This window comes from Haemaphysalis longicornis, unplaced genomic scaffold, assembly GCF_048455015.1.
Source record: "Haemaphysalis longicornis isolate Haplotype H1 unplaced genomic scaffold, Haemaphysalis longicornis Haplotype H1 scaffold_3, whole genome shotgun sequence".
Classification (NCBI taxonomy): Eukaryota; Metazoa; Arthropoda; class Arachnida; order Ixodida; family Ixodidae; genus Haemaphysalis; species Haemaphysalis longicornis.
Window position 1 is genome coordinate 250,806 of NW_027526335.1, and position 17,355 is coordinate 268,160.

The 17,355-nt window shown below is 49.8% G+C and overlaps 1 protein-coding gene across 2 annotated transcripts in view; it reads left to right on the plus strand.

The window, feature by feature from the left end:
- Positions 1 to 17,355, plus strand: part of LOC144173822 (protein mothers against dpp-like) — a 39,087-nt gene that overhangs the window by 343 nt on the left and 21,389 nt on the right. The window contains exons 2-5 of one of the 2 annotated variants that reach the window (XM_077702080.1): positions 1,766 to 1,798; positions 5,527 to 5,862; positions 6,803 to 6,974; positions 7,681 to 7,929. In XM_077702080.1, coding sequence (XP_077558206.1) covers positions 5,530 to 5,862; positions 6,803 to 6,974; positions 7,681 to 7,929 — 754 coding nt within the window. In that variant the 5' untranslated portion in view covers positions 1,766 to 1,798; positions 5,527 to 5,529. The remainder of the gene's footprint in view (positions 1 to 1,765; positions 1,799 to 5,526; positions 5,863 to 6,802; positions 6,975 to 7,680; positions 7,930 to 17,355) is intronic. The other variant, XM_077702079.1, reaches the window with a different exon arrangement.

Sequence of the window (17,355 nt, forward strand, 5' to 3'; positions counted from 1 at the left end):
AAAATAGGCTTATTACTCGTAACGTGTTATGAGAAATAGTCAATTGCTTTTACTGCCGCAACTGCACTTCAACACGACGTAGATTGTCGTCGTCAGCTGCTCGTCGTGTCGTTTCGTCTCAGAGGGCGTTTATTCCCGAGCGCTGCGCTATATTCGCACGACTAGAAGAACGACCTAGCTAGCCGCTTTGCGCATTTCAAAAGAAAACCGTAAATGACTGGCCGTGTTGCAGTGCATTGTAATTGTCTCGCTGTCGGCTCGCATGCGTGCACCAGCTGCTCTTGACGGTAGATACTTCTCGTCTCCCGCGGAGCTCGCTCTGGCGACGTGCAAGGAGCCCATGTTGCGATTAAGGGCGTCCTTCAGATCACTTGTGAATCATGCAGCTAACCGTTGGCGTGATACTTCTGTCGGGCCATGTTTGCTCCAACTAAACAAGGACTGAACCACCGTTGGCGATCGTGACTCATAACTCCCGGGAAATTTCCAGAATGTGTACCGTAATGAGTGTTGCGCAACGCCTCCCCAGTATCGACCACTGCAAAGACCGGAACATGACGTCGTGGTTGCCGTTCGCGTACGCAGCTGTTACCCTCTGGCGTGTAACGCTCCTTCGCTCGTGAGAAACAGCGTACTCCATGGCTCGGTCGTACTTGGGCTGGCGAGTAGTCAGCTGCGGGCGTGCGTTGAACGCTTATTTGTGTCTGTCTCGGTCACGTGTGTGTGTGTGCGCGTGCAGACACAACGCGCAACTCCGTCGAGTGTTCTTGCGGCCAGCTTACGCGGTAGATGCAACTCTCGTGATCGGGAATTGACGAGTTATGTTTATTTCCTGGTGCTGTGGCCTCATAAATTAATTGATTAGTAATTTAAGGAGAACCACTGTTTACTGATGACGCAATCTTGAAGTAGCAAATGTGTGCGAGTCTAGTTCACGTCGCAAGGCGTGCGTATGTAATGTGATGATCAGCTATGCAGGAGGGACCGCTTTTGTTGCTTCTGCCAGTCTTATAGTTCAATTGTTTGTTTTCCTGATAGTCGGATTTGCGAGAACGAAGTGTTTTGAACGAGCGATGGAAATATTCGGGGGTGTTGAAAACAGTCAACAGGGTGCTTCACAGTAATTTTGTTGCCGTTGGCCAGCCAGCACGTCCGTTCTTAGAGCCTCTGCTGTGGTGTCATCGTAAAGGCCACAATTTTATTACGTGCTGCATAAAGTTACAAACTGTTTCCAGTCGTCATTTCTTTGGCGACAAGATCAACGGTCTTGGGACTGCTTAATTAAGGGGCCTGTATGATTCTAGCAGTTTATGAAAAACTTCCTTGTAGAACAAACTTTTTGTAATGTTCCAGCAGTCAACGAATGAATGCCTTTTCCATAAAAAGAAAACTTTTTTCTAGTTGTAGGGCCCATCTAGTATTAGCATACATGATTCTACACACTATTTAACATCACTCAGGGATGCAAAAAGTTGTGCTCAATTAGTTTACGCAATTTTTTGTTGGTGGGGGGCCTTTTATTAATGTTGCTGGTGGGCCGTCTGCTTCGTCCATGGAATGAGCTGAAGCTCGTGAAACAGCACCCCAGGAGAACGCCAAAAAAGAGCATAACGTGGGGCGACTGTTATGTGCCAGAACTTGTTATGTGCCTGCTTGGGTTGGCTTTACGTAATTCAAGTTTACAGAGGTCGTTGTTTTCCTCATAGTGTTATGAAGTGGGAAAAAGGACCATGGGGTAAAACTTGTTTCTTGTACGTCATTGCAGGTTGTTTTGGATTCTAGCCAAAGCTGGAATGAGGTATGACCTGGTGAAGTAATTGCAATAGCATGTGCTGCACATTCTTGCACCACATAGTCTTGCACATAGGATCCTGCTGCTCGCACACTGCATTTGTACTATGACTGGCCCAAGTTTCTTGCATCCCTTGCATTGATTTACAGCGACGCTGTCAATGGGGGCAGGGTTCCATAGAAATGTGGTGTCTGTGTGCTGTGCACCTAAAAGCAGGCATTGTTCTCGGATAGCGTGTCATCCATCGGCAGGCACTGGCAGCGGTCAGAGAACACAGTAGCTGGTGTGTCGGGAGGTTTTCACGACTGCCGGCGTTTGTGGCACTCCGTGGTGATGGGTTGGGCTGCATTGGAGAAAAAAAGAAGGTGGCTGCTCCCCCCATTAAGCCTCATCCTAGTTGGTTATGCGCTGTGATGAGGAAGCTACTCCTAAGGCCGAAGATCGCGCTAGGGAGACCAGCGGCAGGCCAGGCAGGACGACGTGTGCCACAGGGAGGAAGACACGGCAGAAGAAGGGCCGTGCTGCCCAAGTGGAACACTTTAATGGAGTGTATGGGAAATCTCACAGGCTCGCTGGTTAGATTTAGTTGTGGAGCGTGCGATGGGTTCTCTTGTCTAGGTCCTCTCCTCTGGTGGACTCCTGGTGGACGTCATGCATACGACGTTGCGTCTCCTAACCCTTTCTGTCCCGGTGATTCCAAATGGAATCACTTTAGCACATAGAGAGCAAAGCCACAACTGCTAGTTTTGGGGGGAATTGTCCTTCAAGGTGTAGCGTTTTAGCGGAGCCGGACGCTGCAAAGAAAAAGCTCCAGTGAACACGAAATTATGACGTCGAGGCTAAAAGAACCACACGTCCTAGTTGTATGCGCAGGCTTGTAAATCAAAATATTTGCACTGCAGGGCTCATCTTTTGCTTGTAGGCTCAGGTGGTCATAAAGTTTAGGAAAACGGAAAAATTTTTCCCTTAACATTTTTATTTGCCAGATGTCTTCGATTATTGGCCTCATTAATAGGTCAGTAATTACTTGCACTTCAAGCTCTATTTTTCGTTTATGGGCTTAGGGGAGCTGTAGAATTTAGTAGAACACAAAGAAAACATTTTAGTGCTTGAAAAAAAAAAGTTGGCACTGAAAGGGTCAACCAACATGCCGCGTTTCAGTAGAAACTACACAGCTTCTTGCGTTGACGTAGTCTTGAACATCTTAAGTACCTCTGCTCCCAGTACTTTGTATCTGCACATGATCACAATTTACAGCTCTTGTTTGCTCTTGTTTAAATGGCTACTCGTTCTCGTGTCCTGGTGGTAATTATTCTTGTAATAAGACACATGGCTGCTGCTCGTTAGTCCCTGGCACAAGTGGCACTGTCTTTTGCAAAGCAGTCTTTTTCTGTTGTGGCCAGTACTGTGCATTCCACACTTGTTTATTTTGTTCCTTCCCTGGGGGAAAGTTCTGCACGCCACTATGCTGTATGCGTGTTTTGTTCCCGATATAAATAAATCGGTGTGCTGTGGCAGTGCACAGTAAGCGTTTCTGAACAGTGGGCTTACAGTGCCTTGTCACCTCTCTAGGATACATTGAATTTAACCGCATACCAAACAGTTTGTGGGGCATTTCTGAAGTTGCAAGTTCTTTGCCAGGGTAAACAGGAAGAAGATCATTTTGGGGTTGTGTGTAAAAATCTGCTCGGAGAAAAGGCGCTAGTGAGGTCCTCGTCCCCTGTTGCTAGCCAGGCAGCAGGTTTGTGTGTGTAGTGTCAAGGAGCCATTCCTAAGGTGTACTGCAATGCCTTGGCTGGCCACTGGCAACGTTATCAGTCTGTGTTTGTGGCATGCTAATGTTTCTTCCCTATTACATTCCATAACAGTATCGCCCCTGTGAAACCCAGTTATCTAGCGTATGCCAAATTTAATTCTTTAGCTCTAGTGAATGATGACATTTGAGAGATGTCATGTTTGGGGCTATAAACAGTAAAAAAAAGAACATCCTCATTGACATCACTACAGCTGAACCTCGTTATAAGAGACACTATTCACCCACATGGTTGGCTGCCCTATCTTTCCCATTAAATTGACCTCTTTTATTACAGACATTGGATGTAGAAGATTGGTTATAAGGGACAAGCCATCCTTGAAGTTTAATCAGTAATCTTGCTTGTAACAGGCAGTTTAACTTCAGATGCAGTGCCACTAGTCACTAATTGCAGTTGCTTCCATTGTGGAAACACAGGTGGACGACAGACACCTGCAGTCGCTATTTATTATAATTTCTGCAAACACAAAGTGGTTCAGTCAGCTATGAAATGACAATGAGAAGCCCTGCCAATGGAAATGCAACTGACAGAAGTGGTTGAAGCTTGCTGCCATCCATTGGATGGAGCGCTATCACACATGCGAGCTCTCCCACTCGCGTAGCTCCCAATCAAGGAGCATCGCAGATGTTGAGTCCTGCAAGCGTAATGAATAGCCTGAGCACACAGCAGAAGAAGCTGTGCGCTCTGGCTATTCATCAGGCTTGTGAACTCAACATCTACGATTCATCTTCCACAAACAAGGAAAGGAAAAAAAGCTTGTAGAATCGGTTGGAAAAAACAGTGTAAATACAGTCATGAAGCAAAAAAAGTTTCATAAATTCTAGGGCCAAACATTATTTAGAATGAATCTTCTGAAACATGCTGTAGCATTCTTTTGAGCTTATTTTAGTCAGACGGTGCCCACATTGAACTATGGTCTGATTAGTAAGTGAAAACATGGTTCCATGCTTATAAGAGACATCTTGTATAAGAGACAGAAACTGCTCCCCGGTACGTGTCTCTTATAAAGGGGTTCAACTGTACTTGAGTTGGCTGACTTTTGAATTGTTGTGGAGCAGAAAATTTACTAAAATAAATACTTTTGCCGCTGCTATATATTTGTTCGTCACAGTAGCGTAATTGGATTGGTTAAAGTCTGGGGTAGTATTTTAGCATGGTGTCATTTTTTTGCCCGCGAGTTTGATACAACAGTGTTAACATGGGAATGTATCCCTCTTCCCCCCCTCTTTCTCTTCTCTATTAGCAAGTGTGTTTGAACGGTTCATTTGAATTTGGACAAATTTAATTGTTTTGCCTGACTTTATCCAATTACAAGCTACACATTTTGGCTTCAGGTGGTTATTACATGCCGTGTTTTTTTTCTATTCTGCCTTGCTGCTGCAGTTTGGCCGAGGTCAAATTATCAGAAGTACCACTGCCAGCTGCAATAATTTGCAAACCTGACAGCAAAAGCTAATTGCGTGGCCCTGTGTAGCATAGGCGCAAAAAACATCATGTTGTTGGGCATGGGCCCCGGCCAGCTAAAACTGCACAGGTGGCCTGAATGGGGATCCCCCTGCTGTGCCTAGCTGTTCTGTTCGACCTGTTGAGCCTCTGTCCAAGGGGACTGTGTGCCCTGCCTTGTACATAGCGTAACAAAGGAGGCCTAAGCAACTTTCACGACGTCCTTGCGCTCAGTTGCACCTCGTCCACCGTGTGCCACTGCTTTGGGTGTTAGTGACCGCTTTTTTGCCAGTGCTTGCCTTGAAATGTGCTCCTGTGATCATAGTGACCGTGTCCAGGGCTTGATCATTGGTCTGTGGCTGAGGTGGCTGGGGGAATTAGCCGAATGCTGCTGCCATTCTCGCCCCCTTCCACCAATCACTGGTGCCATTTCAGAGCCGCACTAGGAACCGGGGTCGTTGTTGCTTGTCGCCGCAGAGCATGGTGAGCAACGGATACGGTGGCGGCGGGGGGCCGAGCGGCGGCGGCGGGGGCCCCAGCAGCGGCGGGGGCGGGGGGGCCTTTGACAAGCTGGAGGACGCCATGTCGACCCTGAACAGCCTGTTCTCCTTCACGAGCCCCGCCGTGAAGAAGCTGCTGGGCTGGAAGCAGGGCGACGAGGAGGAGAAGTGGGCCGAGAAGGCGGTCGACTCGCTCGTCAAGAAGCTCAAGAAGCGCAAGGGGGCCATCGAGGACCTCGAGAAGGCCCTCTCCTGCCCGGGGCAGCCCTCCAAGTGCGTCACCATCCCCCGATCCCTGGACGGCCGGCTGCAGGTGAGCAGGCTGCTGGCAACAGAACTGGGCACTGGACGCGTGCGAACGGAGCGCTTCACCTTGTGGGCTCGCTCACTGCTTACCTGGGCTGTTTGCCGTCCCGAAGGCTTTATTGCTACTGTTTCTTGCTGGGATGCAGGGCTGCGGAACCTTCTCCGTTTGATTGAGTGATTGATTGTAGCGTTTAACGCCCGCGCCGACGCAACGCAGGCGATGAGGCGTGCCGTAGGGGAAAGCTTCGGATTAATTTTTACCCCCTGGGGACGTTTAACGTGCGCCGAAATCGTACACACGGGCATTTTTGCTTTTCGCCTCCATCCGGGCTCAGCAGCGCAACACCGTAGCCACAGCCACCGTGGCGGGTACCTTCTCAGTTTGACTGCAGTCCGTAGCCATTCCACTATTCTTGGCATTATAAGCTGGTAAAAAGCACACTTGCCAGAATTTTGGTGAATGACTGCAGTGCACGTTTAAAGTATTGTTGGGGGATTTCGATTGCATTCTGATGGAGGCAAAGAGCAAAAACGCCTGTATGTACGAGATTTCGGCGCACGTTAAAGATCCCCAGGTGGTCAAAATTAATCCGGAGCCCTTCACTACGGCGTGCCTCATCACCTGCGTTGTGTCGGGGCCTTAATCCCTTCAGTCAATCAGTGAATCGATTGATTTCGATTGCAGGATTCCCCTCTGCCACTCAGTTTAGCAGCATTGTAGCAAACTGATTGGTTGTCGCAGTTTTGGAAGGCTGAGTTGAGATTTGTGCCGAATGATCGGAAATTTCACTGCTGATCTGCAGTTCCATGGAAACGTAGCGCAATGTCACCATTGCTGTAAACTGTGATTCGTGTGTCTACAAAAGATATTTTTTGTGAAGCAAGCTTAGCGGGAATGCGAGTAGGCTTGGGTGTACCGAAAAGGGTTTTCGTCGTTTCTGTCCCAGGTTTCACATCGGAAAGGTTTGCCTCACGTGATTTACTGCCGCGTCTGGCGATGGCCAGACCTGCAGAGCCATCACGAATTGAAGCCTCTGGAGTGTTGCGAGTACCCCTTCTCGGCCAAGCAGAAAGAAGTGTGCATTAACCCCTACCACTACAAGAGGGTCGAGAGTCCAGGTGAGGAAACGAGCTGCCACTGCAGGGCTGAACATCCTTTGAACGGCTCCTCAATGCTTCTGAAGGGCTCAAAAAGACCCTGGCCGACACCACACTGCATGGTCAGGGTTATCTGCTCCCAGAAGAGTGTTGCAAATGCCGTCAGTGTTGGTTGCATATCAGAAGAGTGCGTATTTATGCGCTCTTGTTTTCCTCTCTCAAGCCAGTTTTCGCTTTCTCTTCCAGTAATGCTACGACACCCTGACAGGCCGCTGCGTGACAGACCCTCTTGCCTTTCTTTGTGTAGCTGGCCTTGGTGCATTTACAGCTGGTGCCACTGAGAAAAATTGGGGGGGGCTGACCTGTTGCAAAGGGGTTGGTCGGAACAATCTGACATGAATGACAGGAAGGGGAGCCTGGGCATTAGTACGGACGACACACCATCGTTCCTTTTAAAGAGAAATGTCAACGTTGGTGGATGTTCCTGCATCGCCAATCCTTGATACAGACAGTGACTCCCGTTTTCCGCCCTCTTGCGTGGGGATTAGCTTCTACTCTTAGCTTGTGTGCATAGAGACGTGACCGTGCCTGGCGGCTGGTGGGATCGTGATTTCATTGGGATTTTCGGTCAGTGAGGGCGTCCCCGACGTGTGCGCCGGGTGCGCGCGCTCTGCTTGGATGGAGCCGGGCCCTCCTCCCTGACGGCGGCCCCTGGCGCTGTGCGCAGTGCTGCCGCCCGTGCTGGTTCCGCGGCACAGCGAGTACCCGCCGGGCGGCCACGCCATGATCCCGCCCGTGTTCCAGCAGGTGGCCGAGACAGCCATGCCGCACAACGTGAGCTTCTCCGCCCAGGGCTTCAGCAGCAGCGCGGCCGGGGGCGCCTCGTCGGCCTCGGTGGGCTCGCCGGCGGCCGCCGTCCCCTCCCCGGGACCCAGCCTGGGCAGCTCGGCACCCAACAGTCCCTTCGGGCTGCCCGGTCAGTCGTGCTGGTCGCAGGCTTCTTTCTCCTTCTGGTCACGCTCGCAAGCCTTTGTGGGCAATAGTCTGTATTTGCTTCCCTCTCTGTAATGACCCTCAATATAATGGCGGTATAAACAAGTAAAACAAAACGAGTTATAAAAAGGGCTCAACTGTAGAACAAAATGTTGCTCAACTAAAGGCCCGTTCACGACGGGAATGCTGTTGCTTTGTGGCGCGGCGACAATAATTGGTCCTCAGCATTCGACAAAAACGATCGTCGCGCGACAAAGCGGCACAATTTCCGTCGCTCTCATCGCAAGTGTGAGTGTGCCTTTACAGTCAATGCCATCCTTGTTCCAGTTTCACTGGTTCTTCGTGGTCGCAAAACAGCGCCATTTGTAGTGCACGCTGAAGACTACATTACAAATTGCGCTGTTTTGCCACCGTGATTGACAATCACGAACTCACCCAGTTTTTCATGCTTCTTCACTTTTTGGCACGTAGCCATAGTGGGAAAACAGCTTTCTTCCTCGATTTTGCTTCAGAAGTCCTGTTGGCATCGCCATGTCTTTTGCAGAAAGATTTTGAGAAAAAGTTTCGAGTTTACCATCGTTTCTCCCATTGAAAACATTCATAACTGCCAACACACTGTGTCGTCATCTTGTAGCTACCACTCTTTAGGCTAGTAAATGTTGACAGCAACCATGAAAAACAGCAGGCAAAATCAGGAGGAAAAAAAAGCATTACCACTGCATTTTGGTAACACACCTACCTGAACGAGTGGACAAAGCACGACACCTCTACGCAGCTTTTCAGACAGCTGACGACAGTAGCCGAATGGTTCTTGAGCTTGGCAGCGAATGCGTTGGGGCAGTTTTTTTTTTCAAACCTTCTCAAAAGGTGCTTTTTTTCGTATTTTTGTTCCTGCCTGTCCCTACAAAAGTGGCTGAGATGTTTCAAGCCAGTAGACTATACTGCCGGTAGCGCATATTAATCTATTCATGTCTCTTTCCTTGCTGTTAAATATTTTGTTACAAACGGGAAAGTTAATACAAGCCTATGCAAACTTCTTTGATCCTTTCAGCTAGAATATTTCAATGTATGAGCTTCATTGCACTACACACTTTTGGCCGAGTTTTCTTGGAGACGAAGCTTCTTTGTGCAACTGGCCATTTCTGCGTCTCAAAGGTGTCGCGAGCAGTCTCCAGTCGATGGAAAAGTATCCCCACGGCTGACCATGTCTTCAACGGCACCTTCACAGCCAGCGTGTCTCATTGGGTTGCCATTCTGACAGATTTGGGGTAACTAAATGGTTAAGATAAGCAGGTTGAATGGAGAGAAGTTGTCCTGATGGCAGCTCAGTTACTGCCCTTCCCCAAGTGTGGCAGTGATTCTGTGGATGACAGCTGACGAAGGCAGCAGTTGTCTGGTTGCGCTACAGTCGTGCTGGCTTGACCAGAAAGATAGCACTGGGGCGTTATTCCAGAAGGCCCGAGTTTCGCCTACTCCCGAGTTTCCAGCTGCTTGGGTTGGGGAAGTAGAGATAGTGGAGCATTCGATACACTTCGAGCAAAATTGCCGGGATCGTGCGCAGCACGCCTGGCATACTCAGCGCGCTGCGTTGGGGTCGCTTACGTTGATAAAGTACGGCGCCCGCTATCTTCCACATGCAGCACCCTCTGAATCCGCCTCTTTCATTGCGGTGTGCTGCCACCTAGCGTGCCTAGCGGAAGTTGAAGCGGCAGGGTTCGCCGGTGTTTCCTCCGGCTGCGTTCTCGTTGTATGCACGGCAATCCCACATTACGGCGAGGGGCAGCCCAAGTTTTTCTTCTGTGTTGGTGTTATAACGCCTTAGGATGGCAGCCCCTGGTCATCACATAATACCAGGCGGCTTCTTATCACTGAACGAGGGCTGGCAGAGAAATCTCGGACAGGTCCGTGTGCCGTCCAAGCAGCAGAGCGAGCAGTACTTGGAGTCGTCTGGCATGAACTGCGACCGCCAGCTCAACAAAGGCCGGCAGTTCACACACGGCCTTTAGGCGCTGGACACATGTACGTTTGGTACACGCGATTCGCATGCGACTGATCGTTACGACTGTCACCACGACTAGTCGTACGCGTGAATTTGAGACACGTACATGGCCCGATGCGCGCATGAGATGCGTCGTCGGCGTCGCTCCGCCCACTGTTTTTGCTCCATGGTGAACTACGACGATCGCTGAGCTGAATTTGTGGATTCTGCTCGTTTGTTCGCAAGAAATGGACAAAGCAAGCAATCGTAAAGCGTTTTCTGCCTTCGTAAGCAGTCCGCGCACACGGCGGCCGCGCCTGCCAGCTCGGCACACTCAGCGGCTCGAACCGGCGCAGACCACGGTAGCAACCGCGCTTGTCGCTGCTCTTCTGAATCAATCTGATCGGTAATAAGAAGTTCCACATGCGAGAAAGTAGGTGTTAGTGTGGTGAAAAATTGTGGTAGGGATTGTTGTCAGGGCTTATTTTAAAAGCGGCGACCAGATATCTGTCGCGATGCAAGCCTACGCTGACCGGTCGCCGCTGCGCGCGGTGCGCAGAGCGGCCGAGAGATGGTGATACCTGCGCGGAAGCATCAAATCAGGCTACACAGATGTCTTGGTCACCGATCGCTCAAACGGCAGTTATAGCTTAAATAAAGTTCCACATGCGAAAAAGGGGATGATAGTGTGGTGAAAAGTTGTGTTACGGATTGTCATTCGCAGTTGCACAGATAGCGGCGATCAAATATCCTTCAGGATGCTAAGCCTAAAGTTCCCATCACTCGAGCCGACCCGAACAACGCAAGCCGCCGTAGCCGATCGCGTGCGGCCGACGGGAAGCGATAGAAGCCGACACCGTTCCTTTTTCGGCCCTCCGAGTTACAGCGGAACGCAGCACAAGTTGTGGGCATTGTTCCACGCACAACGAGCATACACAAAAAATCAAACGATGTAAATACAACCACGACCCCTTCCCGCTTTTGCGGGAGCTGTGGGAAATGTCGTGTGCTGCTCCTGCCGGACTGCTTAGAGACCTGGCCGCTAGGGGATTGCGCATGCGCAGTGGGGTTGTGAAAGAGGCGGATTCGCTCTGCAATGCTCATTCCCGAGCATAAACTAGATAGCCCCACTGCTGCTTCGAAATCCCCAGCGTGGCTGTTGGCCACGCCCGGTAAGGGGCAGTCCGTTTTTCTCGGTGTTCTGTTCTTCCACTGAATTATGTTTGCAACGTGGCCTGAGGGCAGTCCCAGTGCAGCTCTGCACAAGCGCAAACCAAGTAATCAAGCGGGTCCACTGTAGCGAATGGAACGCGCCCTGCCCCTGACCATCAACTATGGCTTTTGTTTACGGCTTGCTTGAGTGTGTGCGGCGGGCGCTTATCAGAAACCGTCCCGGTCAATCGAAGAGCGTGTTTGAGAATTGGCGAGTGCGTTTTAGGCGTTGAAGTTGTGTCATTAGTCATCGACTATGTTTTCACGGTGTATGAAGAAGGCTCCCATTGGAAAATCGTGTCGTTTTTGTCTCTCCTGTCGGCTTGTACAATAGTGAACTCCAGTTCGGACTGAACACCCTCGCGACTGTGACACTGTTAGCTGATGGTGGCCTGGGGACTTCTTTTTTGTTTCGTGCTAAGTTCTTGTCGCTGCTAGGGGCATCAAGTGACGACTTAGTGGCTACAACGCTACGCCCCCACAAAGCGGGCGCCAGGGGTAAGTGTGGCTTCGGTTGTTACGCCGCGCCTCCGAAGGGGCTGGATGTGTTTGACTGACATTAGAACTCGGAGGAAACTCGGGTATGGTTTTGCACGGCCGAGTTGAACTCTGGACGCCCGTGGTGGCCGCTGCTGCGGCGTGGTTTATATTTATGGTCTCCGTAGCACGCATATTTCTGCCCCGACAGGTCTTTTAAACGAAATAGGAATTTCGAGCCCGTTTCTTTCTCTCGAAAAGTGCTTTGCATTGGCTGTGGAGTCGTTTGGCTACAGACCCCCGTTTGGGATGACTTAGAGGCGGCTTTTGCTCCATGATCGTCGAGGAGCAAGCGTAGTGTGCGCTGTGGTTTTACGCGGCGGGCAGCTTTTACAGAAGCCTTGGCGGCGACTGCACCATCGACCGTCACCACTCGACTGTCAGCGGGTGTGTGTGCAATATAATCAGTGGAGACATGTTTTGCAGACCTCGCCTTTCCTTTAGGTGGTTTGGAGGACATGGCGCCCGCAAGTTCTTACCGGACGTCTATCCGTCTGCAGCCGGAGCGTGCGCTTCAGTTATCGTCTGCTCGCGAAGCAGTTTCGAACGAAGCGTTGCCTGACTGTGTGTTTTTTTTATCATCAGCGCGGCAGACAGTCTCCCTCGAGGGGTTGCGTAGCGTGCATTTCTTGTGAAAATGTTACTGACAGGATGGCTTATACGTATTACATATGCTGTCAAGGAGACAGTCGACGCACCGATAGTCGGTTGACGTGGTGTATTCACAGGGGTGAAGCCGATAGGAACGCAGGTCCGAGCGTTGAGATAACCCAGCTCATTTCTCGCGCATGCACTTTATGGGGTTCATTTTCTTCCCCTGGCACGTCTTTGGCACATATCCCCGTGTCTGGATTGGACATAATCCTGCCTTCCTCTTCCACATGGTCGAGGCTGTAACGGCGAATATTCCGATAGCTTGATGGCCTGTTGCATCTTTTCATTATCCTCTCTACAATACAATGAACGGCGCGTGCCTATTGCGAGAGGCGATCTTAACACCTTTCAACTGGTTTTGTTCCGCATCACCGTCGTGTGGTAGGAAGCAGAGCATGGAAAGCGAGTAAAGGGGAGAGCTAAGAATTAAACCAACCGCGTGACACCAGAGGGAGGGTAAGCGGGAGTGTGAAGGGCACGAAGGAAGAGAGGGTTGTGAGAGGATTGAACTCTACGAAAAAAAAAAAAAGGCTGTGGAGAGCTTCTTCGAACAAGAGCGGTGAAGAGCAAAATGAAATAAAGCTAACAAACCTGAAAGTCCTTTTCCTTGTTGCTATTCCTTCCTTCGTAACACATGGCCACTTGGGGGATGGGCCCGGAATTTGGACCTTTAAGGAACTAACGTGCCCGGTTCGCAAAATTCGTAACACTGTGGATTCGAACAGTAACACTTGTAGGATAGTGCGTGTAGCATGAAGCCTGAACGTGATGTCACGGGAGTAGGACAGGTGCACACCACCCTCGCAGAGCCCCGATTCTAGGGAGGCTGTGGCGTGTTTCAGTCTGCTTGCACACTAAGACGAACAAATGAAACAGAAGAAACTGACGCAAACACGCAACAGCAGAAAAAAAATCCGTTTAAAGTCATCCGTGCCAAAAGAAGAAAAAAAAACGAAAGCGAGGAAAAAGGCGCAAGTACAATAAATTAAAAAAGAAGTTGCTATTACATCTCACCAGGGTTTCGCCTTAAAAGCATGTAGGCAGGCTGGACCGCGCCAAGGAAATTTTGTGTCGAAAATCGTAGGGTTTCGATAACGCAATACGAGCAGCAACTGTTTTGAATGTGACGCACTTTCATCACCCGCTTTCTTTTTTTGCCCGTCGGCCATAGTCACGTGATTGCACAGTGTGCCACCAACGGCAGAAACTACTTGATACGAAAAATTCCAAACAAAAAGCTCATATAAATGCATGAAATAAAAAATAAAGTGGACTTTGCAGTGAAATACAGGTTAATAAATTAAAAGTACAATAAAATGAAGTAATTGGATTTGCGTGCCCCCAGTATCCACCAGTGTTGCGGAATGGGCATCCCCATTCCAATTCCATTCCGAGTAATTCGAACTTGTGTCGTGATTCCATTCCTTTCCATTCCACAGAATTACAGAATTTAGCCCATTCCCATTCCTGGAATGGACGGGCAGTTCAATTTCATTTCTTTAATTCCTCAACGTAAAAACTGCCTTAGGCGCTGTATCGAGCGCTCGGGGAACGGAACATGAATCTGACGTTATCCTATGCGTTGAAAACTGCAAAAGTATGCAAAATGTGCTACCTGTCACCGATTTGGGAGATGGTAGCAGCTTGGTTACGTATCTCGTGCAAAACAAGTACCCTTCTAATGCAAACATTTACCATCCCTTCCCAACGAAAGTAGAGAAAATTGCGAAAGCTTAGAGGTCGTCCAAATTTCGCTGAAAGTGCATCCAGCCGATCGCCAAACATTCAAACTTCCTCCAATTCGCGAGCGAACAACGAACCCATGACACGATTTCTCGCGCACTAGTAACGCATCTAAGAAGGATCTAAATGTACACGGTTGCGTGGTTTATGAGATAAAGATATACTATTGCACTCCGTCTTCAGGGTCGACGCATGTGAAGTCTTATTTAGAACTGTTCTTTTTTCGAGCTTTTCAAGTTACCTTTTTGACAGAATGGAAGCCCAGTTTCAGAGAGAGAGATAGGAAGACTTTATTTACGGTCCCCGGTTTCATGCATGCGCCGTGGGTCCAGAGATGTTATCAGAGCGTTTCGGTAGAGCAACCGGTTTATATGGAAATGTATTAGTTTTTTTTACAGAACGCCATCGGTCTCATTAAGAAAGCTTTCGCGCTAAAGGAGTGGCAGTGTCACAGTGCCCCTTTTTGCATAATAAGTAGTGGGATCCCGCTACTCATTTTGGTGTTTGCAGGTTCGCATGTTTTAGCGGTTTGTTCCTGCGACGCGAGGTGAAGCAGCTATTACGTTGATGTCCGTTTCGTTGCACAGTCTGTCGCGTGTTATCTTGCGATGTGCTTTGGGTACAGTCATACAGCGTAATCATAAAGTATGGTGTGGATAGCTCACAGGCATGTCACGCGGAGCTTTCTCACATGTACAAGCATTCTAAATTCTTGCTTGAATGATTTAAATTGAATTTACAGCATTTAGCACTAATGCTACTGTACCAACGCGAGAGACGGGAAGGCAGCGTCACGGAACACCCTTAAAGGAGTACTGACACCAAATTTTGATACCTAAAAAATGATATAATTGGCTTCAGTAGTTTGTACAGATGCCTCACAGAAATTTTTGCAGCGATCCGAGGCCGGAATCACATCTAAAATCGATTTTGATTGTCCAGGCCACGAGCTTCCACAAATCGGCAGCACTAGCGCAATCGCTTTCGGTGTGACGAAACATTGGCCTGCGTGTCTGGCCGGTTCAGGGTGACGTCATATGGTTGTTTTCAGAACCGGAAACGATATCCTGCGCTGCTGTTGTCGGTGGTATTTGTTTGGGCAGGAGACGTGGGCGTAGCTGTGTGAGCAATGCTTGTAAACGTTGCGTGTTCGACGTCTTTGCTCTTCAGTTCGTTGCCGGCGCATGGTGTTCGGCACTGGTGCCGAAAAATGCGCGGTGTGCGATGTCGACGGGCACCACGGCGACGCGGCGGTGCGCGTCGCCGAGCTCGCCCAAGTCGTGCTATGGCAAGCTCGCGGTATGCGAAGTACTGCTTGTGGAAGCCTGCCCGAGCAAATCAACGACGACGCCAAGATGCATTATTTTCCACGCGACGACATGCAGCGCTAAACGTGGACTGAGTTTGTGCGCGCCGGCGGCCGCATGTCGCCCAAGCCAGCGGGCTCGGGGTTGCACGGGTCACCTTGGGTGTTGGGAACTTAGTATCGTGGCGACTATTTGATCGCTGGTATCTGTGCAACTGCGAATGACCATCCCTTACACAACTTTTCACCACACTATCTTCCCCTTTTTCGCATATGAAGCCTTATTTTGGCAATAATTTCCGTTTCAGCGATCAGTGACCAAAACATCTGCCGCGGCCTGTTTTGATTCTAGCGCGCAGGTGGCGCCATCTTTCGGCCGCTCGCCGCACCGTGGTGCCGGCAGTGCTGGGTCTGAGTGCCGAACCTCCGCTGCCGGTCAGCGTAGGCTTATCATCGCGGCAAATATCCGAACGCCACTTTTAAATTCAGCGCTGATAACAACTCCTAGCACAATTTTCGACACACTAACATCTACTTTCTTGCATGTGGAGCTTCTTTTCCGCGATCAGATTGATTAGAAGAGTGGCGACAAGCTGTTGCTATCACGGTCTGCGCCGGTTCGAGCCGCAGTGATATTAAAAAACGGACGACGGCAAAGACATCGCCGGCCTAATCGCCTGGCCAAATAAAGTTGTTCTGTCGGGTGGCAGTGACTCATCCGAATCTGACGATTCAGACGACATGTCGACTGCGCGGGCGAGTCGCGGACCATGTGCAATCGTAGCAGACGATGCGGCGAACGCATGGAGGAAAGAAAAACGTCTCTGACGTCACGGGTGAGACCGTGACGTAAGGCTGGCCCGCTTGCAGGCTGGCCTTCGAACGGCCATTTTCCCGCGCGGCGACCAAATTTGAAATTGGTTGCAATAAACGTGCTATAATTAATTCTGTGTTGGCGGCTGACAGCTTTCGGTTCGATTTTCGTAATTACTGAGCCAATATGTATTCTTTACAGCATAAAAACTGAAAGCGAGAAATTTCGTGTCAGTACTCGTTTAACAGTTTTGCATTCACAGTAGGAAAATCACCACCGCTTCCACGTTGACCTCCATTTCGCTTGTTTATTGCCCTGGCACTACCTCAGGCCAATCTGTTCAATACACGGCATTATTTATGACCCCCTCATTTAAAGTGACCGAGCCATATCGTGACGAGAGCCCTGGCAAAATAAAGAAGTATGGTCACGCAGTTTGTTTCCGTGAACGCGCAACCAATATGCACGAGGACCTGATCAAAATTTTGAAATGAGGCCTCCCCACCTGAATAGTGGTGATGCTCAAACTATCACGCCGACGACTAAGGCTTCAGAAATCAGGTATGTTTGTACCCTGGGCGCAAAGGCCACGTGCACAGAAACACAGCAACCAAACAACGAGCCACTTTGGAACAACTGGAGGAGGTGGCCGCACTTTCGCATCGAAATGTCGCACTGCTGATAGCTGTCAAATCACTGGCAAACAAGGGTGCTGCAGGAGCCGGAACTGTTAGAAACAAACGCCCTTTGGCAGTCGTGTCTTCTGCATTGTCGTATTTAATATCTAACGCAATCGTATATCCCAGTTGTCCACTCCCGTACCAAAGCGCGGAGGTAGAAAGCTCAGTAACACATCCGAAGCTCGCTTCTTATGCCTATGGCCGGTGCTGGGCACGCAGGCCCTCACCAACAATTTTCTTTTTGCTGCCTCAGTTTTGATTTGCTGGAGCCCCGGGGCCCCACTGCTACAGACCGACAGAGGGTCCACAGGGTGGCGCCGTATTCCCGGGACATGCCTACCAGGTCGGCTTACAAGCTACGACACTATTTATTGCGCGCAGGGCACGGAGCGTGGAAGGAGAACGCCAAGCAGATTGATTGTTTCATGCTTCATGCACGAACGCTTTATATTGCTAGCTCCCAGATTTCACAGCATCAGCTTGCT